General features: G+C 39.7%; 1 protein-coding gene across 1 annotated transcript in view; it reads right to left on the bottom strand.

The window, feature by feature from the left end:
* thsd7ab (thrombospondin, type I, domain containing 7Ab) overlaps positions 1-27,394 on the bottom strand; it is a 211,406-nt gene that overhangs the window by 112,868 nt on the left and 71,144 nt on the right. The window contains exons 2-4 of the mRNA XM_076890219.1: positions 18,535-19,369; positions 6,627-6,875; positions 5,249-5,433 (exon numbers count right to left, since the gene is read on the bottom strand). Coding sequence (XP_076746334.1) covers positions 5,249-5,433; positions 6,627-6,875; positions 18,535-19,369 — 1,269 coding nt within the window. The remainder of the gene's footprint in view (positions 1-5,248; positions 5,434-6,626; positions 6,876-18,534; positions 19,370-27,394) is intronic.

Raw genomic sequence — 27,394 nt, 5'->3', positions numbered from 1 at the left:
TTTCAACTAATGTCTTTAACACCTTCCTTAAGAGGGCAGCTTTGACTCTAAGCTGGCTTGACGAGTGTCAGAAATCGAGGCCTTTACACTTGTGTCCACTGACAAGTCAAAGCAGGTCACAGGACCAGACAAATCCCTGATATAAAGGGAGAGGCAGCCAGTAAAAGGCTGTATAAAATGTTTACGTGACGAGCTGATGAAAAGAAAATACTACAACAGGTATTAATAAAAATAAAACATTGTGGCATAATATTGGACGTGAACCGAGTCAACATGTTGGCTGCTGCAAGCACATGATATGCAATTATCTGCTACCAACCCACCAAGGGCCTGCAGCTCTTATACACTGTGTGTGGGGATTGGAGGATGCAAGAGTGTCACGTAACAGTGCTTGATCAAATCTATTTGAGTTACCCTTGAGACTGATTTGTTTCAGGCTGTGTGATGGTGTAGTATCTGATGTATGCAGCTGTGGCTACGCTATAGAGGAAAGGTGGTCGACAGCCTCCCGAGATCAATATGCGCTCTTGACAAAATTAGATTTCTTTGACAAATTAACTATATAAGGTTTGTATAATTGAAGAGCAGGCCACAAAAACAACACAACAAAATAAAAACACTTGAAAAAGGTAGCGAGAGACAGAGTAGTGGGTTATTGCTAAAGAGTTAATTTAACTTTAATGCACACAGATTAAACATGCAGTGTAATAAAACTTGCAAATGTACACCAAGTCTACACCTCAGCTTGGTGCATAAAAGAGTGAGCATGTTTCTAATGATCAATTTTTCTAACTGGTTTCAAGTAGATAAACTTAAAAGCCTGGCAGCCTTTACAAATCATTCAAAAACCTGCAGAAAATCTGGATTTTGAAACTGAGCAACAAGTTGGAAGTTTCTGCATGACAGCCACAGTATATGCAGAGTGTACTTATGTTCTCATCCAGTGATCAGATACCACAACAGAACTGTCATGTGGCATAGAGTACAAGCTTTACAACATCATACTTTTCATGGAAATTGAGAGTAATTTACATACAGTAGCACTTCTCTCATCCCACTTATCACTCAAAGTGCTTTACACAACAGGACACATTTACCTTCACATAGTGCTTTATGCTATACACTCTAAGCACTTTATTGATCCAACACCCACAACTACAGCCAATTTGAAAACAGCCATTAATTAAAAAGGATGTTCTTGAACTGTGGGATGAAATCTCACCAGGCACACCGAAAACATGTAAATTCCAGCCTGAACCTTCTTGCTTACAGTGCCAACCACTGTGTGGTGGTGCAAGGCATTACGCTGCTGTTTCAGTATTCCTCTTGTAGTATCCTTAGACTTAAATTGTACTATGAACTATACTCATATTACACTAAAGTACTGTAGACTTTATCTATAAAAACAACCTCTTCAAGCTTCAATGAAATGTTAGGACTTCAAGCAACATGATTTTGCTGAGATGAGTTATGGAAGGACTCAAGCTACAAAATGAAACGGAGCTTTAACTGAAATGAAAAAGAAAATTAGAACATCAGTGATGTAATAACTCACCCACCTCATGGTCCATCACAATTCACAGATTCTTGTAATGTTTGAAGCACAGAAAGTAAGTTATGCTTTGCTGTCATTTGTTAAACTAATGAGAATTAAAATCCACTGAGAAGGCTCCGTTTTATCCAGGGGAGTTAATGCTGTTTCATTCAAATCTGGCCGGTCTTCTAGAAGGAAAAGTCCCTATTAAAATGACAAATATGACCTTGACCCTGAGGACAGTTTGGTGAAGACCCATGAGGTTAATGTTGTATGCATATTTCACTAACATTTGACCAGTGCTAGAGTGCTGTGTTTGAGTAATCGCAATTCTTTGGATTTTTTGAGGGAATGAAGGATGATGGACATCACACCTTTGCATAAGCTCGTAACACTACACAAAAATACAGCATTTTTAGCATTCTGCTGTATTCACAAATAACAATAAATTACAGTACTGTTTAAGATGTTGTATATTTTGTATTCCCATAATTAATGTAGAATAACAAGTTCTGAAGTCATGTTTGCAACATTTTAACAGTATGCAGAGAAAAGCTATGTTACTTGCTATGACTACACATCACGTCAATGTAGATTTTTAAAAAATGCTTTTAAGAGCATGAAAATGAAGTGAAGGTCCAAATTCACAAGATAAAACCTACAGAATCTTGAAGAAAAGAGGACCTGATTCTATTAATAAACATACAGAGATGCAGCAAGAAAGATATATATTTTTTACCTCCCATTCTGTGTGAAAGTGACAGAGAAAAATGGAGAAAAATTGAGTTGCTGCTCTGTCAGATAAGTCAGAGGCTGAGCCGTGACACAGACAAACTCTGTGCACCGTCATGGGTTGCTGATTCCAGTATATGTCCGTTCGGTTGATTCAGACAACAGACAAAAAAAAGGTTGAAAACTGAATGACTCACTGGCCTCAAAGAGGAAACCTTACACATTAATACAAAAACTGGACTTTGACAAGAACATAAAATATGATAAAGAGCATATTTTATTAACAATTTGACTTTTTCTCTGCAGTTCCAAGAGTCCTAATCCAATGTTAGTGATGTCTTCTTTTTCTAAATCCAAAAGCTCACTCTTTGAAAGTCACTGGGACCGTCTTTAAGTAATATAGGGGCACGTCCCCCTTCAGAGCCCAAAACAGTCAATCCATCACATCCCACATTATTCAGTAAATCAGTAAGAGTCTTGAGGTTAACACATTCCAGAGTAACTCCTTAGTGCATTCAGGTTCGTATACTTAGATTTGCGTTATTTACCCCTTTTCAGTTACTGTTACATTTTACTGTATTTGTTGTGAAAAAAATCTCCTCCATATTTGTTTTGCATTCTGTCGTTTATGAGTCGCTACATACTAGCATCAAGTGCAGCTCAGCTGGCAGGATTGCAGAGAAGAAAGCTTTTAGTCTGTGGAGGTGTGCACAATTTTGAATTTGTGGGTGAAGAGGACATGAACAACATCACAGTCAAATCATGTAGCTGGATGATAGTAAGTATCTGACACTTGTAAAGAGATCTACTTCATATTTTAAGAAGCACTTGTTAGGTGAGAAGGTCTGCAACACTGGTGGCCCATTAAGGTGGAGAATCATAGAAGTGCTACAGCTCCAACTTTTATTTCAGCTTAAAAAAAAGCTGTGCTGAGAGACATGCTAAAATGCTTGTTGCTGGTTGTATGTGAAGAAAAGGTTACCAGTATTAACAAGCTGTGAAATGAGGTAAAGTCACTACATCAGGGGTAGGCAACCTTTCTGATGGCGAGTGCCATTTAAAATTTCCTCAAAGCCAGTGTGCCATATGATTGTATTAGCAATAAATTTAATAACACTCTATATGAACAGTTACACACTATATAGAACCACTTTATAGAATTATATTTGTTTGCAGATGTTGGCAGCTATCAGCGAATAGTTATCAGCTATTTTGAAACAAAAAAAGACACTTTTTATCCATAACAGCAAATGAGCCGTACAACAGAAAATACAAATGCTATTTATGGTCTCCTCACAATAATGATAAGAAAAATAAACTAAGCCAATATGGCATGTTTGTTAATACAGAGACACACATGTTAATGTGATCTCTAGTCTCCCACTCAGAGACACAGGTCTCCGAGCGTCCAACATTCAGACGGCTACCCGAGGACACTCATGTGAGAGAAAATCTGCTCACGCAGACATGTAGAGCCAAATACTGTCAATAAGGCCTCTGCAATGTTCTGAAGACAGTTAAACTTGTCAGGTAGTGATGTCCAGCAGGTGAACATGCAGCTCCGTGAACACGCACAGCTGTGGATTCCAGCTGCTTCGATGTCGCATTAACTGGCATTAAGACAAATCTAGCTGCTCATTAAAGATTTCTGGTTTGATCAGAAAATAAAACATTGTTCCACACACCTGAAAGTCCCGAAAACGCATTGTGTCTCAAGTCTACGGATGTATCCGTGTATTTCCGTGGTGCTGATGCTGTGCTGAGCGGACAGCTCCTGAAGCTTTTGAAGTGTCGGAATGTGGAAAGCTAACAACGTCCCTCTCACCAGTAGGCTAAGTTATTTTTAGCCAATTACAAGTTGAATCTGGTAGTTGGGGTTGTTAGCTAAGATACCGTCATTAAGAAGAGGCACAACTAATGTGTCTATGTGAGCTGATTTGCGATGTGCACCGCTGGCGCGGCCATTTATTTTTTGATGCACCTTCTCAAATTAATTCACCGCGTGTCGTGCCCAGGAATGGACTGGGACAAAAGAAAACAGCCCGGGCATTTTGACTAAAGACCGGCCCCCCAGGTATTAAAGCCATAAAGCCTTTGAATGAAAACAAACGCTGTTGTGACAGTGATGTACAGTCTTGTTGGTAAATGTATGATTTCTATACGTTTAGATGACAGCTTTGGTTGTAAGATTCAGATAATTATTTAATAACAGCCAGACATTTTAAATGAAAATAAGAAAGTATTTCTTTGTGCCCCCCTTTCCCTGTTACATTCTGAAGTGGATGAAGCAGACTACACAAACTCTATAAAATATAACCAACAAGCACAAGTGGTAACACTTTAACTTTAACTGTAACTGTAACTTTTAATGGCAACAATCATGGTCTCCGTCACTAGGATGAGTCTTTTTGAATGCACTATGAGGACAATTTCGTAAGACGTGGTCCCAAAGGACGGTAAGGCTCAGCTCAAGGCTTCACGCTGGGACTTCAGTAATCAGTGTGTGAGGTCACAGTGACCAAGCCCATCTCTTATACCCCACATTTCGAGAGCCACTGAGGTAAGGGAACATTAACATCTCAAAAAACTGTCAGTAGCCCACTGTGACTGAATGAACATAACAAAGAACAGAAATTCTTCATAATTTTACTGAAAATTGGGATCTTTCACGCAAACTATGGGCAAGCACAGTAATCTGCTAGCAACTATGGCAAGTAACTGGGTGAAATTATGACTAATTTCACTTCCAGCAATCATTTTCTAAATGGCCAGTACCTGATCAATTACAATTAACTCTAGGCTAGCAATGATACAAATCGGGCCCGGAATCAGGTACTGAAGGATGCAACCATCAGCCATCAAATTAGATTACACATTTTAAAATTTCTAAATCATACAGTATATGACATCTTGATATCAGGTACTAACTCAAAAGTTAATATACATACACAACAGGGTCTTTAGGAACACTCTTAACTTTACCTTTGTCCTTTTCTCGAAGGTCGTTGAGGTATTTTAGAAGCTCAGCATTGGCTTGAACACAGTACACTTCTCTCGTCTGTAAGCCTCCTCCACAAAGCCCTGTCAGGTTGCTACGTCGACGGTCTTGTTGGCTCAGCAATGTGTCAACCCGACAGTCGCTCCACTCTGTGGTTCTCCAGGTGTAACTACAACGTGAACATAGAACATGGAACGATGGGCAACAGTGAGAGAACCAACCATGCGAGTAATGCATGTAATGTAATGCAAGATAAGCATATTTACAATCTTGCAGACATCACTTTACAACATAAATATGCACTTGATGTTTATAACCAATGTTGTCTACACTCCTCAGTTTACTATGCAGCCTTTACAAGGATGTGAAGCATCATTTTATAGCTGTGTCTCTGAAAACCTACTAGATTTTCAGACACATCAGTGTTGGACAACGATAAGTTGCTTAATAAACTGTTGAAATAATGTAAATACATTTTTTGAATGTGGCTAACACAAACATTGCTTGCACTAGCAGCTTTCTTTCTTGTGGTCCTGTATTGATCAAGTCAAGAGATTAAACTTTGATACAGCCTGTTTGATAAAGCCTGCTTGTTTACAACTTGTCAGAGAAAGAAAAGAGTGTTGTCCTCTGCAGTCCTCTTTAAAACAAGAGTTAACAGGCATGTATATTTGTAAATTAATAAGGAATAAAAAGTTTGTCTAGCTGACCACTGTATCTGGGGTCAACTCGCAGATGAAGCCACCATTTAATTGTCTAGTCCGCTAGTTGTACATATCCCCAACAGAAACATTCGGGATGGGATTAGGATCACACACAATTATAAGTTGATATATGCTGAACCATCTGTGAGAATGCTTTTAATGTTTTAATGTATGGGTGTGTGTAATTTTCTGGAATTATAATATCCTTACAGTCTCCATCCATTTGTCTTTACTTTGTGTCTGGCACCAGCCCAAGCACTTAAACTAATCTATCTCAATATGCTGTCTCACTTACACACATATACGCAAATAAACACACAGGCCACCCAGAAGAGCAAATTAGCTGGGTGGTGTGTGTAAAGGGAACTCAGCAGGAAGCGTGTGTTGTCTCAGTCAGGTTGAATACCAAACACTTTGGGTTCGCTGTATTTGTGCCTGAGCCTTATATGAATCCCTGCAATCTTTCTTAACCATGCTATAAATAAGAGGTGGGTATCATCACAACATCACATGCAGTTCTATCCCTGTGAAACATGAGCTCCTGTTGTGTACCATGCTATGAATTCCACATCTACACTTTACTCAATGTTTTTTTAAGTCCCTGCTCACTCCCACCTGTGCTCCCTGCATCTCTTCCCTATCATCAGGAGTGACTCACGTGGCACAGGGTGGTATGGATTCACCCTGAGGTTCACAAGATTCAAACTCCTCCAGGAGTGGGCACTCCGCCCCCTCGCCCACGGGGAACTGGAGCACCTGTCTGGTCCGAGTCCGATTGCCTCTGGGAGATTCAGGGTTCATGCAGGTTTTGGTGCAGGGGCTCCAAATGGTCCAGTCGGTAAGCTTGCAGTCCGTGGGGAGAACGCATGACTGGATGGTCAGTGGAAGGTCCCTTGTTAAGCACATGCTGGGAAAAGATAAAAAGGAATGACATGAAATCTTAGTGATATCATAAGAACATTAATGCAATATAAATTTGGACTGTTGGTTGAAAAGAAAAGAAAATATTTATAGCTCTAACAAAACTACAAATAAAATAGAGAATATGCTACACTTGTAATTGAGCCCTTGAGCCCCAGTCAACCAGCCAACCAACCGACCCCTGATCCAATTATGCTTTCATAGGATGAATGACAGGGTAAGCTATCACCCAGACTCTTAATCCAAATGTTCAAAATAACTACAAAAATTAGTAATCTAAGTAACATAAATTCATGTTTTTATTTCAGAATTGTAACTCAATAGTTTTAATAACCTGAACTAGTCAAAGGTCCAAAAGTATACAATGTCTATCTATAGTTTACACTATTATTCCCATTATTTCTTTCACGACATGAAAATCATGGAACTGAAATAGCAAATAAACTCATCTCAAATGTGTTCTGGCCTACAGGGTTGTTCAGTTTAGATCAGTTGCTCAGGTTGTGTTTTGTTTATCTTTTTGTTAGTTTGCTGATGCTGTGACACCATGAGTGCAGAGGGTTACTGTGTCCATAACTGTCAGTGATTACCACAGACAGAGGTTATAAAATTGTAACTGTCTAAAGTGATAGCATTACAAAAAAATGACGTTAAATTAAATAATAACTGAATTTTCAGAACAAAGACTTCCAGATATTTTTCTTTTTATCACTTAAAAGAAAAAATAGTTAAATTCATGTAATACTTTAAGTAAAATAGCATGTGATCCAAATGTTTAAATCTGAAAACATTTGGAACCTCTGCATATAAATGTGGTTGCTGGTCAAATGGCCATGAACACGTGAGCACATGCAACCAAATGCTCAGGCCACTGACTGCTCTAAATGCTCAGTTTGAGACAGTTTTTTTCCCCTACTTTTGGCTCTGTGTGATGCTAATGAGAGACGATAACCTTAATCTCTGACTGTGCGTGAAGAAGCCCACCCACCTGCTATTCAAGCCTTTTTTTTGCAAGGGGCAACAGCTTGTTTCAGAGAGAGGTTGAACTGAGAGGATGTAGGAAGTATAAGATCGAGAATGATTACTTTGAATTGTGCAAAGCTACGCTAGAAGAGTCAAAGGAAAATAGATGGAACTGAAAATGAGTATGGAAGATCCAACTTAAGTTGTTTTTTTTTTCAGAAAAAGAAAGAAAAAAGGAAAATTATAAGAATTATGAATGGATATTATAAGTCAAGAGCAGGGTAATCAGTTTTTGGATATAGGCCGACATTTAGCATACAGATACAGCATTCGTGGTAAGAAAGCCGCTAGAATAGAATAAAATAATCCCTTAACCCACAAGGGGAAATCTGGGTGTAACACCAGCAAGAAAGACACATATACAAACAAACAGTACACAAGAGACAGAACAGAAACATACACAATTTTTACATATTTACATCAAGGACAATGGTTACCAAAAACAGACTACTGTACCGTTACTAGATTAAATACAATTAAATGAAGTTAAGAGGCAAACCCTGGTTATAGTGTGAATCGGTTGATAAAATAGTGCAAATTACAGCGCTGATGTAAACATCTATGTTTGTTGGGAGCAGTTTTGATTGTACAGTCTGACAGCTGCAGGGAGGAGGACCTGCGGAAACGCTCCTTCATGCATCGAGGATGCAGCAGTCTGTCACTGAAGGAGCTCTGCAGTTACATATATTAGTCAGAATATAATGTGTTAAAATGTTTTTCTTAATAAAAAATACCAGATATCAGCATTGTTGAAAACTGCCTGTAGATTCATTGACTTAATGAATCCACTTAACCTTTCACTATTCTACTTCTTCATCCAAGTCATGCGGTGTACAGCTTGCTGATGCCTCATTACAATGGCACTGAAGTTTTCAGCAAGCTCTCAATTCTATTTTAATGTCAATGTGCTAAGTTGCCTATTGGCGTAAGACTTTGCATCAACATGTGTGATACCACACATGAAGCTTTGAACCCTTCGCCCTTAACTGTCGTTAGCTTCTCATTAGCATACACACTGCATAATCAGTTTCACATTAAGAGTAAAAAAGGAATGGTATGGCACGGTGTGTGTCATGTGTTAAGACAGCCAAAACAACTTCTGATCAATCGCTCACAAACATCTTTTGATCATCTAAACAGTATTTAGACGTAATGAATAACCCGTCCTCTTTGGGTCCCTTCCGAATCATTAGAAATTTGCTCTAACTAAAGCCGACTGCTTTCTGGTACTCGTTCTCGATGTGTCTCCCCTTGAGGCAAAGCAGCTGACGAGCTATTAGTGCTAATTACAGCTCTGCTTCATTTAGAAACCTCTCATTTAGACGTTGCCACCACACTTCACCTCCAGCAACTCAGACTTTTGGTATAAATCAGGAAATGTATGAGCTCAGTTGTGCTGTCTTTTTTTCTTTTAACTCCTGTGTCTTCACAGATTAAAACACCTCTGCAGTCTTTGAAGTGCTACTGGAGCGACACTGTGAAAAATCTTAGTTCTGTTTTTCTGCCAAACATGCTTGGTGTGCCGGCTCATCTTGCTTGGGAGGAAAACAATGAGGAATTTAAACAGTGAATGTGGCGCACAGAGGGTGATGGCTCGATTTCCTGTCTCAGATGGAACTTCTTGTGTTTTTAAAAAGCCCCCTAATGCAGCCAGTGACCCATTTTCTCAGCAGCTGGATCCTTTGAGTCGTTGCCGTTTGTTGTGTGCATGCCCAAGCATTTTTGTGGAGATTTCAAAGTTGCGAAAAGAAGTCATTATTTCTTCATCTCAGTCATTCAGACAGAATGAGGACACAATCAGATTCTATTTAAATAAGTAGATGACATCTGAAAAGTGCTCATTCTTAAGCATGTAGGTTTAATACATATACTTTCAGCAATGGACTCCAACAGACAAGATGCAGACAGCCAGAAAGTCTGCATACTGTAATTCAACACCTGTACACACTTGTTACTTGAATGTCAAATGACCAAAAAACGAAATTGATGTGGGTCAAAATGATTAAAGCAGCCTTTTTTTAATAAAAGAAAAATATCTGAGGGATAGATGTGGTCTCAAAAAATAAAATTAGTCGATCCCTGTACGACCTTCCCCATATGGAAAAGAAATAGAAAAAACTTATTAAAGACTTGCATAAGATGTGGCCTACTTCACATAGTGAATCATATAAGACTTATATGATTTACTCATGAAAGTGGCCACTTCCTCGTTACTCTCATATATTGTTTTAGTAAGTATCCAAAACATACAAGTTTCATTTATATAATTTTTCAAGGGATCTTATATCTTTTTTCACTCTTGTATGCTTTTCATACAAGTTTCACACAAGACAGATAGAAACTTTATAAGATTTATATATATCTTTTCCATATGGGTCTGCATCAAATTAAGTAAGAAACAAGCCCAATCAACAGGACAGCAGCTCAAGTTATAAGGAAACTGGCCTGTTTAGGATGAGTTGTCGGCAACAGAGTAAGAAGCGACTCACTGACAGATGTTCATCAAACGAAATTGGAAATGAAGTGAGCAAGATGTTTGGAGAGCACCCGGTCCGCAGATGACTGTTTTTTCTTTTTTTGCTGCACTGGGAAGTTTGTTCCACTTTTTTTTCCCCTTTTTTTTCCGCAAGTGGCAAAAACAACTATGAATATTTTAGAACAAGAAATAAACAAGTCAAGGATTAATATTTATGTTCCTAAGGGCATGTGAGTTGTTTTCACGGCTCCTTTGAAATATTTGATCCCAGTTAGTGCTGAGAGCTTGGCGCAAACAAAGCATTAATGAATAGATTTAGTACATAATTGATTAAATCTTAGAATACAAGTGGTGTGTGACTGAAATGTGATATGAATAGAGGCGTGCTCTATTGGCACTGTCACCAAATCCTTCTAAGAGATCAGAGCCGTCGCAAAAGCACAAGTTTGAAGGGAGCAGAGACGACATTTTAACTTAATGTCAGTCAAGGAACAGAAAGCGAGAGGATGGATCCAAAGAAGCAGCTCTTTAAAAGAATAGTTGATTACTTTACATTCACTTAGTAAAGACATCAAAGGTTTACACCAATACATGTTACAGAGACTTATTGACACCTGTTTGGCGTTTTACAAGTCTCACAGGTGTAATTTGCAATTTAAACTAAACTGTCCAGACTGCATGCACCACATCCTCGGATCTGTAAGATCTTAGTGAGCACAACCTTTGAAGAGTCAATAAAATATACCCTGTTTATAAAATACCAAAGTTAGTACACGAGCAATGAAACTTTGGTTTTTGCTTTCATGCTGACCTTACGCTGAACAACTTCTATATGTAATTTTTGTGTGGCTGATAATGACAGTAAAGTTGTTTTTTGTCATCTGTATTAAGTTAGTCTGTATATTTTCGTCTTGGCTATGCAAATAGTGATGGTCAAGCACTTGAATATTGTCAGCAGCTATTTCAGCAAGAAACATTCGGGCAAATAATGGCAGCTGTGGTGAAAGGGTTGTTCCTTTTACACTCTGGTTTTTTTTTTGTATGTTTTCACCATGGGCGGCTAGGAAGAAGGTAGAGGTTGGTTGAGTACCAATTTGAAGGTGGTTCGATCCTCTACTCTTCATGTCAAATTATCCTTGGGCAAGATACTAAATCCACAGCTGCCCCCATTGGAGTGTGAGCGGCAAATGTTAGGTTCAAAGTGCTTAGGCATAGAGAAAAAATGTTATTTCATAAGAGAAAAGTAAAACTGTGTGTTACTATTTCCACGCGTTCTTATACGTTTAAAAAATGTCGTGGAAAGATGAAAAGTATTCAAAGGTAGGAAGGCATTACGACCACAGTCAGACAGCAGGCTTTCAATAGCCTCTTGGTGGTATTTACATTCGGTGAATGGGCTGTGGTTATGGGCTGTACTTTACTTTGCATCCATTCACACATACATTTATGCAGCACTTTTCATACTATACAAACAACCAGTCTGCAATTTGTGAAAAAGATCAGGAGCCTCAGTAGAACATGTAGACTATGAAGGCTACTAATGTGTTGTTAGTCATTGCTGCTGTCAATCTAAAGTTTCCAGAGTAATTACATTTTTTTAACTAGAAGTTAAAGTTTGGAACTTGAACTTAACTGTTAGATTGGAAAAATCATAAAACAAAATTGTGTAACAATCTAAGTAATTTACCTTTTTAATAATAATTTCCTATTATTCTATCCCACATGGGATGCAAGAAAATGACAATACAAAAGGTTAAATGCTATTATAACATGCCAGAAATAACTTACCCTTTCACATAAATGGTAAAATGGCCTGTATTTATATAGCGCTTTACTAGTCCCTAAGGACCCCAAGGCGCTTTACATATCCAGTCATCCACCCATTCACACACTGGTGATGGCAAGCTACATTGTAGCCACAGCTGCCCTGGGGAGCACTGACAGAGGCGAGGCTGCCAGACACTGGCGCCACCGGGCCCTCTGACCACCACCAGTAGGCAACGGGTGAAGTGTCTTGCCCAAGGACACAACGACCGAGACTGTCCAAGCCGGGGCTCGAACCGGCAACCTTCCGATTACAAGGCGAACTCCCAACTCTTGAGCCACGATCGCCCCACATACTCTAGCAACATTTAGTCCTTCAATATCTAATATAAAATAACCTCCAAATGCAACTAAATTAACTGAAAAACATAATATAGTATATTCCAGTCTGCTTTGATGATAGTCTTCTTTTTACCACTATTTCCAGGATTTTTTTTCTTTTGTGAGGGTGCTTCATAATACCGTATGATAATCTGCTGAATCCATTTCCTTTTTCTCTTACTTAGCTAGCTGCAGTTCTCACTAAAATAGCCCATTGTGCTTGGTAGCATATTGAAAGCTATCCATGGATGATTGTAGATCTATAGCCATGGTAAAAAGAAAGCAGTAAGGTTTTAGATATCAGAACATAATAGAAATAATCAGATTCTTAACGGGCCTTAACAAATTCAACCACAGATAACAACATATTACTCCATGTCATTATTTATTCACCAAAAATCGAGCCAACAGGCAGAAGCAGTGTAAAAGTATATTGAAAGTATTGAAATATAATAACAATATAAGTTTTGGCAGTCTGAATCATAACACCATGCCACGAAGGAAAGACATCGCCAATGATTGTGAATGATCTTCAGCAATGATTTTGTTGCTGCCCATCAATCTGGCAAGGATTATAAAACCATTTCTCAGTCTTCAATGAGAAAGATTATTCATAAATTCAAAAAATTAAAGGCTGTTTCCAATTTTGGCTGGATTGGATGACCTAGGAAAATTTAACCCAAGGTCGGAGTAGCAATGCTAAGAGAAATAGCGGAAAACCCAAGAGCCACATCTCAGACCTCACATAGCATGTTATTCATGATAGTGCAACTATCTCGAGAAAGGTGTGTGTCTTATTTGGAAGAGTTGCCAGGAGAAAACCTCGTCTCTCTAAAAATAACATGGTAGCCTGGCTTAGATTTGTAAAATTGCATCTGAACCAACCACAAGACTTTGCCAACAATGTCTTTGGACTGATCAGACCAATGTGGACATGTTTGGCCATAATGCAGAGTACCATGTGTGAAGAAAATTCACAGAATTCACCTGCTTGCTGCTACTACTGCACATTCACCTAATGTATATACTATTTATATAATGTTCTTCTTCTACCCCCCCCCCCCCCCCCATTTTTGCACATGTCGAGGAGCATTTCAGGTTACATCGTGGCTCAAGAGTTGGGAGTTTGCCTTGTAATCGGAAGGTTGCCGGTTCGAGCCCCGGCTTGGACAGTCTTGGTCGTTGTGTCCTTGGGCAAGACACGACACAAGACACTTCACCCGTTGCCTACTGGTGGTGGTCAGAGGGCCCGGTGGCGCCAGTGTCCGACAGCCTCGCCTCTGTCAGTGCGCCCCAGGGCAGCTGTGGCTACAATGTAGCTTGTCATCACCAGTGTGTGAATGGGTGGATGACTGAATGTAGTGTAAAGAGCTATATAAATACAGGCCATTTACCATTTTTTTTTTACATTTCACTGTGTGTTATACTTGTATAACTATGCTTGTGACAAATAAAGAACCTTGAACCTTGAAAACTAAACACTGCATATTAGCGCAACCACCTCACACCAACTGTCAAACACTGTGGTGGACGGGTAATGATTTAGGCCAGCGGTCTCCAACCTTTTTTACGCCACGGACCGGTTTATGCCCGACAATATTTTCACGGACCGGCCTTTAAGGTGTCGTGGATAAATACAACAAAATAAAACTAGTACCGGTTTTTATTTATTCATAAAACACGTGAAAATACCCAGGAAAACCGAGTTAACGATAAAAACGATAACAAAATAACGCTGAAAACCGATAAAAACCCTGAAAACCATACATTTCACACCTGAGCCTCAACTCTCGCGGCCCGGTACCAAACGACTCACGGACCAGTACTGGTCCGAGGCCCGGAGGTTGGGGACCGCTGATTTAGGCTATAAAAGAAGCCCACACCAACTCAATGACTTCAATTACTTTGCAGTCATTGAGTCAACTGCATACTCTTTATACTCTTATGTTTACTATGAATACCTCTATGTAAACTGTCTCTCACAGCTAAAGTGTGGCAGAAACAGGAAAATGATCTCAAGCACACAAGCAAAATCACAAAAAAGAATAGAATCAAGGTGTTGCAATGGCCCAATCAAAGTTCAGACTGCAACCTGATTGAAATGATTTGGATAAACCATAATAGCGTTGTACATAAATAAATGCCTGCAATCCTCAATGAACTGCAGCAACGCTATGTACTTTAAGTTATAGCAGCTAAAAGTGAGTCATTAGGTGCACTTAGATTCAGACACTGCTTCTGTATTTTGGTTTAATAGTTAAATACATTTTGAAACAATGTAATATGTCATGTGATGTTATTTATCTGTGGTTGTATTTACCTAATTTTACATCCCGGTAAAGACTAAATATTTTTTATTCATGTCCTGACTGGAAAAAAAATCTGAGAAAAAAGTCAGAATTCTGACTTTTCATCAAAATTATTTTTTTTTCAGAATTCTGAGAAAAAAGTCAGAATTCTGACTTTTTTCTCAGAATTCTGACTTTTTTCTCAGAATTCAGGAAAAGAAGAGAAAAAAAAGACGTGCCCACTTTTTTTTCCAGTGGCCCTAATCCTCTTCCGTATAGAACAGACAGAAAATGTACCTTCTCTTTTTAGTTTTTTTACTTTCTTTCATACCATTATTGTAATCTTGGCTTGCAGTATAAACTGTTTCAACTTGCAGTGGAAAACCAACTATATCATATAGCTGTCAAAGTAGTGTTAAGCACTTTGAAGTATAGATAAAGTATGTCCCCACTCAGGATAAAAATAAGTAAGCATTGGAAAAGATGCGTAGACCAGATGGGAAAAACCAGCAAACCACACCTAGCATACAACTCTTGTCTTATCCAGGACACAAAACTAGACTGATGGAGGCATCGGACTAATTTTGGGGTTCAGTATTTTGCCCAAGGACACTTGTGAAGCAGATCAGCCAGACACCTTGCAGTGACTAGCCACAGTCGCCCAGCTTGGCTTTTTCATTTTGGTACAGCAATGCAATCCTGCGATCTTCCCAGGATACAAAATGTATGCAACTGTATATGAGCTCATTAGAGATAATGATTCATAATATCAATTAGCCAGTCAGAAAAAATAGTTTCTCCACAACAGAGTCTGTGGGAGGGACATTAGACTTTAGCACCGACTAAAATTTACTAGGGAACAATAAGTCTGATGTTTACTTAATGAATATAAGTTTTGAGAACAGTATACTGCTAGAGTATCTCTGTTGTAATTAATCATGTTAATAAAAAAGATACAGTGAAAGGTTTCTGTTAGCAATGCCCTTCTATCAAATACGGTGATCTCTAGCAGAGAGGAGAGTAAATGTTTGATGGGCATTTCAGGCAGGAACTAGAGTGAGTGAGATGGAGCTGAGAGCTATTTGATCTATCTTATTTTGAGTCAGACAGTGTAGCTCACAGCTATAATGTCAGGGCAAAAGATTAGATTCCCCATCGGCTTAGCAGTATAAGTGGAAGCACTCGTACAGTTAAACCGTGTATTTTGGGTAAAAGTACCCACTGAAGGTGTAATTTAGTGACCTATTTGAATAGTGATTTGTTTGATGTGGTTCCATTTTTCACTTTATGATATTGCTTTACAATTACTGACTTATTTTATCTCCCACTCACAATTGATGTCTCTCAAACCAATTTCTTTATCTATGTCTTTAGAGGTTTCTTTTAGTAACTTCACTCTTAACCCTCTCAAGGCAGGCGTTGCAGATTTGCAACAGTTAAAAACTAACAACCTGATTACCCCACATACATATTTTATGAGTTTTTTTTACTCAGAAGTACCACTGCAGGACTTGGTTGTGCATTAGCAACAAAAAGTTTAATTTGAGCCTGAGAGGGTTAAATCACACATAATGACACTAGATTATCCACTTGTCTGTTATGTGAACATGCCGTGTTGTTCTGCAGTTCACTCTTAAGCATAAAAAGATTTCCATTTGCAGTAATTGCCCCGACCCCTACTATGTGCATAATTGGAAACCTGGACGTGGGGAGAGGAGCAGCAACAAGAGACAAGAACAGAACAGAGCAGGAGCATGCATGACAACAGATTTGACACTGATGATGGAACGTTATGAAACAGCACAAAAAGGAGGACCTGGAATGAAGGTGGGTTGCAAAGCAGCTTGGAGCATGCAGCAGGCTAAAGCAGCTTAAATAGAGTGTCTTTATAATAACCGTACCTGAGCCTGGATTGTCTGAACTAAAATATATTAAAATGGAATTAAAAACAATTAGGTTTTTATTTCCAGAAAATTATGTTTTCGGTTATAATGCAATATTTTTCACCTCTTTTAAAGCTTTGTTTTCTTCATTGGCGTGGTTATGCCTCCCATCTATCTCTGGGCAAAATATGTGTTTCATACACAAAATATACTTCCTATTGAAATACTTTAACTATATATCCATACTGATGATTTGTATCCATGAACACACACACACACATGAATTAGATTACTTTTTTGTGACTATTTCATGTTTTCTAATGAGGCCGAGCTGAGTGGAAAACAAGCAACACAACACATCAGGAAGAAGCTGAGAAATCTATATTTTCCTGATTTATTTTGGCCATGTCAACAGACCTGCTAACACTTTGGATCTGTAGCATTCATCAGAATGTGGGAGAAAATGGAGGTCCTGTCATTTATATTCCTGATCCTATATCCTATGTACATTTTTGGATAGTATGACATGAATTTAAAACAAAGTAGTAGTAGTTAGCATCGTCGTCTCACAGCAAGAAGGTGCTCCACCAGCCTGACCGGGCCTTACTGTGTGGAGTTTGCTTGTTCTCCTTGCGTCTGCGTGGGCTCTCTCTGTGTACCCCACTCGTCACCCAGTAACTATGGAATAGACTCTAGCCCCTGCACAGTCCTGAGCTGGAAAGTAAAATGTACGGAGGTAACAAGTTCTGTACTGAGTATTCTGTTTTTTTGTATTGCATATAAACTTGTTTAGATTGAAGATTTTAAACTAAAAATCATCTTTCAGTTCACCATGTGTCATATATTGAATATAGGGATCCAATACATCTCTCTCTGAGAAGGCAGCTTTGATAGATTGCACCCTCTGGCAGGAAGAGCTACACATTAAAGTCCAATGAAATGCAGAGTGGCAGGGGAGCCATGTTTGGCCTCATGATAGTGTTTGGCTATGATATACACTGCATTCCCTGCTTTATGCTCTGAAAGGCACTGTCAGAGAGCTCTCTTTGTTTGTCCAGTATAGGCTCATCCACACCCATAGGGGCCTGTAAGGATATAGATGACTGAGGCTGCACTGCAATTAATGAATTGTTTGTGTAAACTGTGCCTTTAACCTATATCCTTGGTTACCATAACCTTGTTCCTTCGTTTTTTTTTGCAAGAAAAACATCCTTTTGGTGGCATTTTGAGCAACGCTTGATTTGTTCAATTTTTCTTAAAACATCTGATTCGAAACCACAGGGCAAAACACTGAAAATTGCCATATTTCGAAGTACCACACAGATTCATAGTTCAGATTGATCTCATGTCACAAAAGGAGTTTTTCTTTTCCACTTCCATCCTCAGAAGTTGACATGAAATACAATGTACGGGGAGTTGTGCCTCATTGCTCTGACAGCACAGCAGTGACAAAGACACAGCGGATAAACATCCTCCCCTGCATGTCACTTCATGACAGGGTGAAGAAAAACTTTCAGGAGGACAAATTTGGCTTCATGTTCAGAAATTCACCAGATGAACCTTCTGACAACAATAAATGGACAAACATACAAATACCTAGAGTAATCAATAGTCAGCAACACAAAGAAAATATGAAAACAGAGATATTGATTACATTAGGCAAAAAGCCTGAAAGGCAGGGGAAACATGCTTTAGTTTAAAAATTCAGCAAAAGCATTTGCAGTAATACCTATGAAAGGAAGCTTAAATTTATGCTGAGGGGGAATAAAAGCACACATACAAACAAAAAACCAACAACATACACATTACTACAAAAATATTGCCACTCACTTGCGTCCCACAGTGCTCCCATTCCTATGGATGCAAGTCACCTCCCGATTCTGGTAGCCCACCTGAATGTCCCAGAAGGGACTCTCTTGCCGGTTGAGGCGGTTCCTGGTACGCTTCTTCTGGATAAGCTCCCTAGTCTCGGGATCTTTTACTCCTGCCCTCTCCCGGAGCCCTTGCCCTTTGCCTTTCCTGCGTTTAACTTGGCGAGCTGTCCGAGTCTGCGGGAGGGCACAAGAGTTCCACGGTCCAACCCTGAGACTGTACATGCCCTCTGGACCTGTGCAAGGCCCTGGTTTGCAAGACTGGAACTCAGTCAGGTTGGGACAGGCAGCGCCTCCAAAAAGCGGAGGGACTAGGACACTGCGCACTCTGTTCCTGAGGCCTGTTCCACACGTTTTGGAGCAGGATGTCCATGGCGAGTACTCAGAAACCACACAATCCTGAGGGCAAGGGATCAAACATGCCTGCTCTAGACGAGGCTTGGGTTCAAAGTACTCACAGATGGCATCCTCTGCTGGAGATTCGTCTGACTTGAGTATGCAGCCCACCTCCCGGATCTGAATGCCCTCTTCGCCTCCACTGCACGTGAACTGCCGTGGGGCCCCAAAGGTCCTTGCTGATACTGGCACGCACTCATTCCAGGCACCCAGTTTCCAGTCATAAAGGTCCTTGTGCCAGTCGCACACACGGAAACAGTTTCTCTGGTTTGAGGGACGCTGTGCCTGGTCACAGTTGGTGTGAAGTGTTGTCCAGCCATCCACATGGGCACACCAGACTGCCCGGCTTTGGCTGCCACCCAGGCCGCAGTCGCTGCCCATACATCTTCCCCATGGACCTGGGAAACAAATGAACAACCTCAAATCACAATGAAGAAACATAAAACAATAATCCTTTCAGCTTTAAATGACAAGAAAAGCACTCAGGAGCATTGTAAGAAAACTTGTAAGGAAATTCTAAACACAACACATCACAATACGGCTTTGAAGAAGCAGGAAATTATATTAGCAGGAATAAAAGATGCTAGTCAGATTGGAGGAAGTGAAACAAAACAGCATAATGCCACAGGCTGGACTCGATTGAAAGTGTAGAATAAACAAATAAGCCATATTTATCCTAATAATGATGAATGGAAGGCACTAATGCCACTTCATGTGTACCTTTAAAACAGAAATCCATATGGAAGCATCAGTTAATCAAATGCTTGAAACCTAATTCTAAACCAAGACTATTTCATTTTCTTTTTCTCAGCTAAGAAAAAGGCACATAATACATCTTCAAGGATGACACAGTAAATTCACAGACTCCTTTAATATGGCCCTTGATGTAAATGTGCTGAAAAGCTGTCAGCAGCTGAAGTGAGTGCAAAAATGTGTCATATTAAATAAAAATAATCCGCCGCCTTGTTTTTGCACGACACTTCGGTCAGACACAGTGATTCTTTCTGCATGGTAAAAACTGGGTGGCTGCCATTGAGGCGGGGAGGGATGATTAGGCAATGCAAACACAATGTGCAACAGTAGAGATTATAGGTGATCAAATGCAAGTGTCTGAAAGTTAATTTACAGGGGCAATGAGTTATCTGTGGCGTTTAACAAAGTCTATTGGCAACCAGCAGAAATTGCCACAAACATCAATAAACGTATATTTCTTGGTACACAAGAGTTTGGCAAAGTCTTCCCTTGTCCCCATTTACTTAACCCTCTCAAGGCAAGCGTTGCCGATTTGCAACAGTTAAAAACTAACAACCTTTATGAGGTTCTTTTTACTCAGAAGTACCACTGCAGGACTTGGTTGTGCATTAGCAACAAAAAGTTTAATTTGAGCCTGAGAGCGTTAATGACAGCACAGACTGAACAGACAGTACATAACAGGACTAGAGGAGGGGAGAGGTTGCTGTATATGTGGTTTAATAATTAAATATACTGCTGGTACTGACTCAGGAATACCGACATGTAACCTCAAATAAAAAGATGTTCTATATTTTTCTTATTGTCTGAAAGTTCAATTACAATGTCAAAATCATGACATGATCTTGTTAAATGATTTGTTGCAGCCTGTTTAGATTAGCCTCCTACCATTCATCAGACCCCTCTTTAAAGTTAACATAACACGCTTGGCTGCTCAAAGGTATCTTTTACAAAGAAAAGCCATTATGACAAAATATGTAAAAGTCTTTATTTGGCAGCTACAGTTACTTCTAGTTTTCTGAAAATAAGCATTTTTTCTTAAGCATGTGGCTACAATACAACCGGACCTTATCGCTAAGTGGTTTGCTGGCATGTGGTGAATAACACTGGCCTACAGTCAAACTGCTTTTGATATAAATGTAGTCAGACATTACTAATTTAGTGTTACAGCAACTGAAAATGATGCTTAAAATTTTCAGTCATTATATGCTATTCTCTTAGTTTAAAGATCAAAAGTTATCAATCAAAACCAAAAAATGACTTAAATACATTTTGACTGTTGAATGTTGGAGAAAAAAAGGCCCAAATGGGGATATGTGTTGATTTTCAGGTGACCATTCGTCCTATAATATGCATCCAATTTTCCATTTTATATCACAATGTACTGTTCTCTTGTGATTGTTAGTGATGAAACCAACATTTTTTGGATTCTAGATCCAATCTAATCCAAAATGCTGCAGCAAGAATACTGACAGGGACTAGAAAGAGAGAGCAGATATCTCCTGTTTTGGCTTCCCTTCATTGGCTTCCTGTTAAATCCAGAATTGAATTCAAAATCCTGCTCCTCACATACAAGGTCTTAAATAATCAGGCCCCATCTTATCTTAATGACCTTGTAGTACCATATCACCCTATTAGAGCACTTCGCTCTCGCTCTGCAGGCCTACTTGTTGTTTCTAGAGTATTTAAAAGTAGAATGGGAGGGAGAGCCTTCAGTTTTCAGGCCCCTCTTCTGTGGAACCAGCTTCCAGTTTGGATTCAGGAGACAGACACTATCTCTACTTTCAAGATTAGGCTTAAAGCTTTCCTTTTTGCTAAAGCATATAGTTAGGGCTGGACCAGGTGACCCTGAATCCTCCCTTAGTTATGCTGCAATAGACATAGGCTGCCGGGGGATTCCCATGATGCATTGAGTTTTTCCTTTCCAGTCACCTTTCTCACTCACTATGTATTAATAGACCTCTCTGCATTGAATCATATCTGTTATTAATCTCTGTCTCTCTTCCACAGCATGTCTTTTATCCTGTCTTCCTTCTCTCACCCCAACCGGTCGCAGCAGATGGCCGCCCCTCCCTGAGCCTGGTTCTGCCGGAGGTTTCTTCCTGTTAAAAGGGAGTTTTTCCTTCCCACTGTTGCCAAAGTGCTTGCTCATAGGGGGTCATATGATTGTTGGGTTTTTCTCTGTATCTATGAAGCGCCTTGAGGCGACTTATGTTGTGAATTGAATTGAATAGATAATTGATGAAACTGACATTTTGCAATGCCACAACATCCCACCTAGGCTCAACACCCTGACCTGGCTTGGACAGCTCTAATTAAATTCGGAGCAGCTGTTATTTATTTTAACTGATATAAAATAATGCTTTATTTTCTAATGTGATGTTTCATATTAAGTCTGTTCTATACCGACTGTTTCCCAATTTTTAAGATGTTGCGATTTAAAATACTTGTTGGTAACCATAAATAGATACAAGTTTGACAATTTAGTCAAATTGAAATTGAAACACCTTGGTATTTTAATTGTCATATCTGGATTCAGCACATTTTAATCTGCATGCTTAGAGGTTAAATTGATACTGCTGATTCCTTTGCAGAGCATCTGTTAGTGTAATGCTTCAAATCCACAAGGAGCAGAAGTATCCGTCAGCATACCGAAGGTCTAGTAATGTGCTGCTTAAAACAGTCTCCAACAAAAGCACTATTTATTTCTGTTTCAAAGGTGTTGCTAAAACCTTTGAGCATTTTAAGTTTTAGCAATCAGCCCCTTTCTACTTATGGATAGTTTAATCGCATCCTTTGTCTGATCCTAAGTACTTTTGACCTTAATGGAAAACATCGTGATGAGATGGAAAGGTAAAGGACAACTGAAGGACAATTTATAGGGACTTAGGTAAAGTAGTGAAATGACGTGCTCAGAGAATCCGGCTGCACTTATAGTAAGTGGATTAATGATATGGTTGATGACACACCATTTTATTGTAGTAAGACTTTACCTAAGATCTTTGTTTGTCTTGTATAACAATAGAGACCTTAAAGGGGCTTCATAAAATGGATTTCCTGGACTCTACTAAATTAAACTGTTTAGGAACAGCATGTGCGGGTGGGTATCTCTGTCTGAGATGATCATATTAGGAATATGCCCTCTGAATATGCCTGAAACAGAGTATTTAAAGCGGTTTGAAGGCTGAGCTTTTGTCTCATGGCCTAAACTCATTATTTCAACCTTTGCCATGTTTAAATTAAATACAAGCATGCACTATTGTAATACAGGGTGGGCCATTTATATGGATACACCGTAATAACATGGGAATGGTTGGTGATATTAAAGTCCTGTTTGTGGCACATTAGTATATGTGAGGGGGCAAACTCCTCAAGATGGGTGGTGACCATGGTGGCCATTTAGAAGTCGGCCATCTTGGATACAACTTTTGTTTTTTCAATAGGAAGAGGGCCATGTGACACATCAAACTTATTGGTAATGTCACAAGAAAAACAATGGTGTGCTTGGTTTCAACGTAACTTTATTTTTTCATGAGTTATTTACAAGTTTCTCTTAGTTCACAGCCATTGACATGTCAAAGAGATTAACATGAGAGGAGTGGATCGAAATTGTGTTGATGTCTGGTGAACGCAGTAACCGGGTCATTGCAGCAGATTTCAATGCAAGACACCCTACGAGACCACCCATCTCCCATGCTACAGTTAGCAAACTGCTTGCTAAGTTTCGTGAAACTGGTTCAGTGTCGATTTGCCAAAATGTGGATGCAAGAAAACTGTCACTAATGAAGAAACATCAGTGGCTGTCCTAGCTTCACTCAGCAAGAGCCCACAGCATAGCACTCGCCGCATGTCACTGGAGAGTGGCATTAGTCGAACATCCCTTCGGCAGATATTAGCTAAATGGCACCCTTACAAAATCCAGCTACTGCAGCATCTCAACAAGGATGACCCAGATCGGCGCACAGAATTTGCAGAATGAGCAAAACAAAAATTGGAACAGGACCCTCAGTTCACGCAGAAGATTTTGGGGCGACTGTGGCTCAGGGGGTTGGGAATCGCATCTGTAACCGGAAGGTCGCCGCTTCGATCCCTGGGCTCTCTGTCCTGGTCGTTGTGTCCTTGGGCAAGACACTTTACCCTACCGCCTACTGGTGTTAGCCAGAGGGGCCGATGGCGCGATATGGCAGCCTCGCCTCTGTCAGTCTGCCCCAGGGCAGCTGTGGCTACAACTGTAGCTTGCCTCCACCAGTGTGTGAATGTGAGAGTGAATGAATAGTGGAATTGTAAAGCGCTTTGGGTGCCTTGAAAAGTGCTATATAAATCCAATCCATTATTATTTGTTCAGTGATGAGGCAAACTTTTATGTGAATGGTGAAGTTAACAAAGAAAACCACCGCTATTGGTCTGACACTAACCCACATTGGATGGATCCCTCCAAGACTGTTGGAACATCAAAAGTGATGGTTTGGTGTGGTATATGGGGTACAACGATAGTGGGTCCATTCTTCATCAATGGAAACCTCAAGGCCACTGGATATTTGAAATTGCTACATGATGATGTGTTTCCCTCTTTATGCACTGAAGCTGGCACGTTCCCTGAGTTTTTCCAGCAAGATGGTGCACCACCACATTATGGGTGCCAGGTCCGAGCCTTCCTAGATGAACAGTTTCCTGGAAAGTGGATTGGTCATCGTTGGCCAGTTGAATGGCCCCCAAGGTCTCCCGATCTGACCCCCTTAGACTTTTATCTTTAGGGTCATATGAAGGCAATTATCTATGGTGTGAAGATACGAGATGTGCAGCACCTGAAACTACGGATACTGGATGCCTGTGCTGGCATTTCTCTGCAGTGTTGCTATCAGTGTGTGAAGAGTGGGAGGAGAGGGTTGCATTGACAATCCAACACAATGGGTAGCACATTGAACACATTTTATAAGTGGTCAGAAACTTGTAAATAACTCATAAAAGAATAAAGTTACGTTGAAACCAAGCACACCATTGTTTTTCTTGTGACAATACCAATAAGTTTGATGTGTCACATGGCCCACTTCATATTGAAAAAATAAAAGTTCTATCCAAGATGGCCGACTTCTAAATGGCTACCATGGTCACCACCCATCTTGAGGAGTTTGCCCCCTCACATATACTAATGTGCCACAAACAGGACTTTAATATCACCAACCACTCCCATTTTATTACGGTGTATCCATATAAATGGCCCACCCTGTAGTATAAATATGACAGAAAATAAGGGAAAGTATACATTTAACTACAACTTGAAAAAAAACTGAATAAAGAACACAGGGTCTAATTTATGTTTCACCACAAAAAAAGCTGACATTACTAAAACCGTCTTAACCCTGTCAGCCCAACTCAGCCGGCACACCAAGGAGGCTGCAGAACACTCATTAACACAGGGTGGCTGCACTCTGACTGTGTTATCCAAAGGCTATTGATACTACAAAGGAAAAGAAATCACACTAATTGGGAAACTTCAGTTCAATCCCACATTAACCTCTCAGCTAATTGATTACTATCCGGAGCTGAGCCCGGAGCTGGACTCTTTGCAGGAGACGGGCGGTAAAGGTAAGGGCACCTCTTGCTGACCCAGATCCAGATAAAAATCCTGGCAAGCAATCAGGAGCACAGTTCCAAAAATGGAAGCCTATCATGAAGCTGCCTTGTAGTCTGGTCTTCAGTGTCAGCAGCCAATGTGCCAGACAGGAGTCATCGTGATGAAGCATACACAGGAGCCTCTAAGCATATTTGAAATGGCTGGTTTACCTCACATTGTATCAACACGCCATTTGATCAAGTGATCTCTGCCTACTGGGAATCTACAGACTCAGCTCACAACTCATTTGTAGAACTTGTGGATTTGAGAAGAAGAAGTGAAATATATTTAGGATGCCCAGTGATGAATTCTCAGTTCAATTTAATTCAATTTATATAGCACCAAATTACAACTGTTGCATCAAGGTGCTTTACACGGTAATACATGATAAAGACCATACAATATACAGGAAAAAAAAATGGACAAGCATTTGGTGACAGTGGGAAGGAAAAACTCCCCTTTAACAGGAAGAAAGCTTCGGCAGAATCAGGCCCAGGGAGCAGCAGCCAACTGGTGTGACTGGTTGGGGTTGATGGGAGGAGAGCGAGAAAACAATAATAACTAATGATGAAATGCAGAGTGGTGCATAAACACAAAAGAAGCAGTGCATTATGGGAATCCCCCAGCACCCCAGGCCTATTTGAGTGGTTGAATTTTGACGTGATGTACATTTTTAATCGAATCCAATAATTGAAAAATGTGTACTAGAGGTTTTTGTCTTCACAATACAAACTGACAAAGACAGAGAATATTATCTTGAGAGCTGATATTCAGTTCCAAGCAGAAGAAATAAAATGTATCCAAAACCAAAAATGCAGCAGAATCAGACACATCCCACTCATATCTAATCTATCCCAGACAGAAGTTATCTCCTCTAAGACTGCTCTCTGGCACTGCCCTTCAGCACTCCTCGGGCTTAGTAATGTGGAGTTAAAGAGTGGTTAAAGGTCAAAATGCTTGGCCCTATTCAACATGATCTAAGTAGAACAGTGGCAGCCTGTAGTCTTATGTATCTTCTCAGAAGAGAAAGTTTGCTATGTCTGATCTTTACAGTTGCTTCCATGTTATGTCGCTCTGTTCAGACACAAAGCTGGAGCAAGGCCTTTTCTCCAAATGTAAATCAATGTGAAAGTCGTGTAGCTTACAGCTAACCTTTCAATATTGCTGCAGTCTGACAGGTTCATTTAACATTCTGAAAACAAAGTGTGTCTTGCCTCCATTTATCACAAAGTATTCAAAGAATTATCCATTACTGTCACTCGGCTGCACATCACACATTTGACACATGTCTGATTAGTAATCTTTTGACACAAAAAAACAGGTGTCATACAGAAAAATACAACCCACATTTGGGCAAGTCATTCAATTGTGTTACATTTATATTAATTTTCTTCTGGATTTTACTTGATATCAGAAGACAAATACACAAACACAAGCCCACATATTGATGAAACTTAACAGACGACTATGTTATAAAAGTGCATGTACAGAAGTCCCAGTTTTAGCCAAATATTCTTTTGGCTGCACATTATTGTAGATAATAGTAATGTTATTGATAACCTCATCATGTAAAATTATTCAACTTTAAGTGCTCATGTCATTAATGTGATATTTTGACTCGTGATACATCAAACAATTTTACCACTGAAAATTGTGAGATACATTTGCCACATGCAATAAACTACTGGAACAGCTACTAATGCATAATTTTGACACTTGTTGGTAGTTGTTGGATATTTATATAGGCTTAACCACCCATCCCTCATTTATAATATTTGCTTCAGAAAGCAAATTAAAAATTAATGCATGTTTGGGGTAGTGACCTCTGTCAGAGCACTAGTGTTTGAACTACATTGGCTGTCACCACTCCATAGTAAGACATGACCAACACTTTGAGAAGGTATGAATGTTGACAGAAGGGTTTTTCAGATGACCTGCAAGATTAATGTATGAGGGGAAGTGCAGTAAGAGCATAATACAGTATAACACAGGAAAATTAATTTAAGCATCATAGGAATGCTCTATGAGGTAAATGTGCTGATGCTGCGAGCCCATTAAA

Source organism: Maylandia zebra, linkage group LG11, assembly GCF_041146795.1.
Source record: "Maylandia zebra isolate NMK-2024a linkage group LG11, Mzebra_GT3a, whole genome shotgun sequence".
NCBI classification, from domain to species: domain Eukaryota; kingdom Metazoa; phylum Chordata; class Actinopteri; order Cichliformes; family Cichlidae; genus Maylandia; species Maylandia zebra.
Note: the sequence above shows the minus strand (reverse complement) of the source record. Positions and strands in the feature narration are given on the sequence as shown.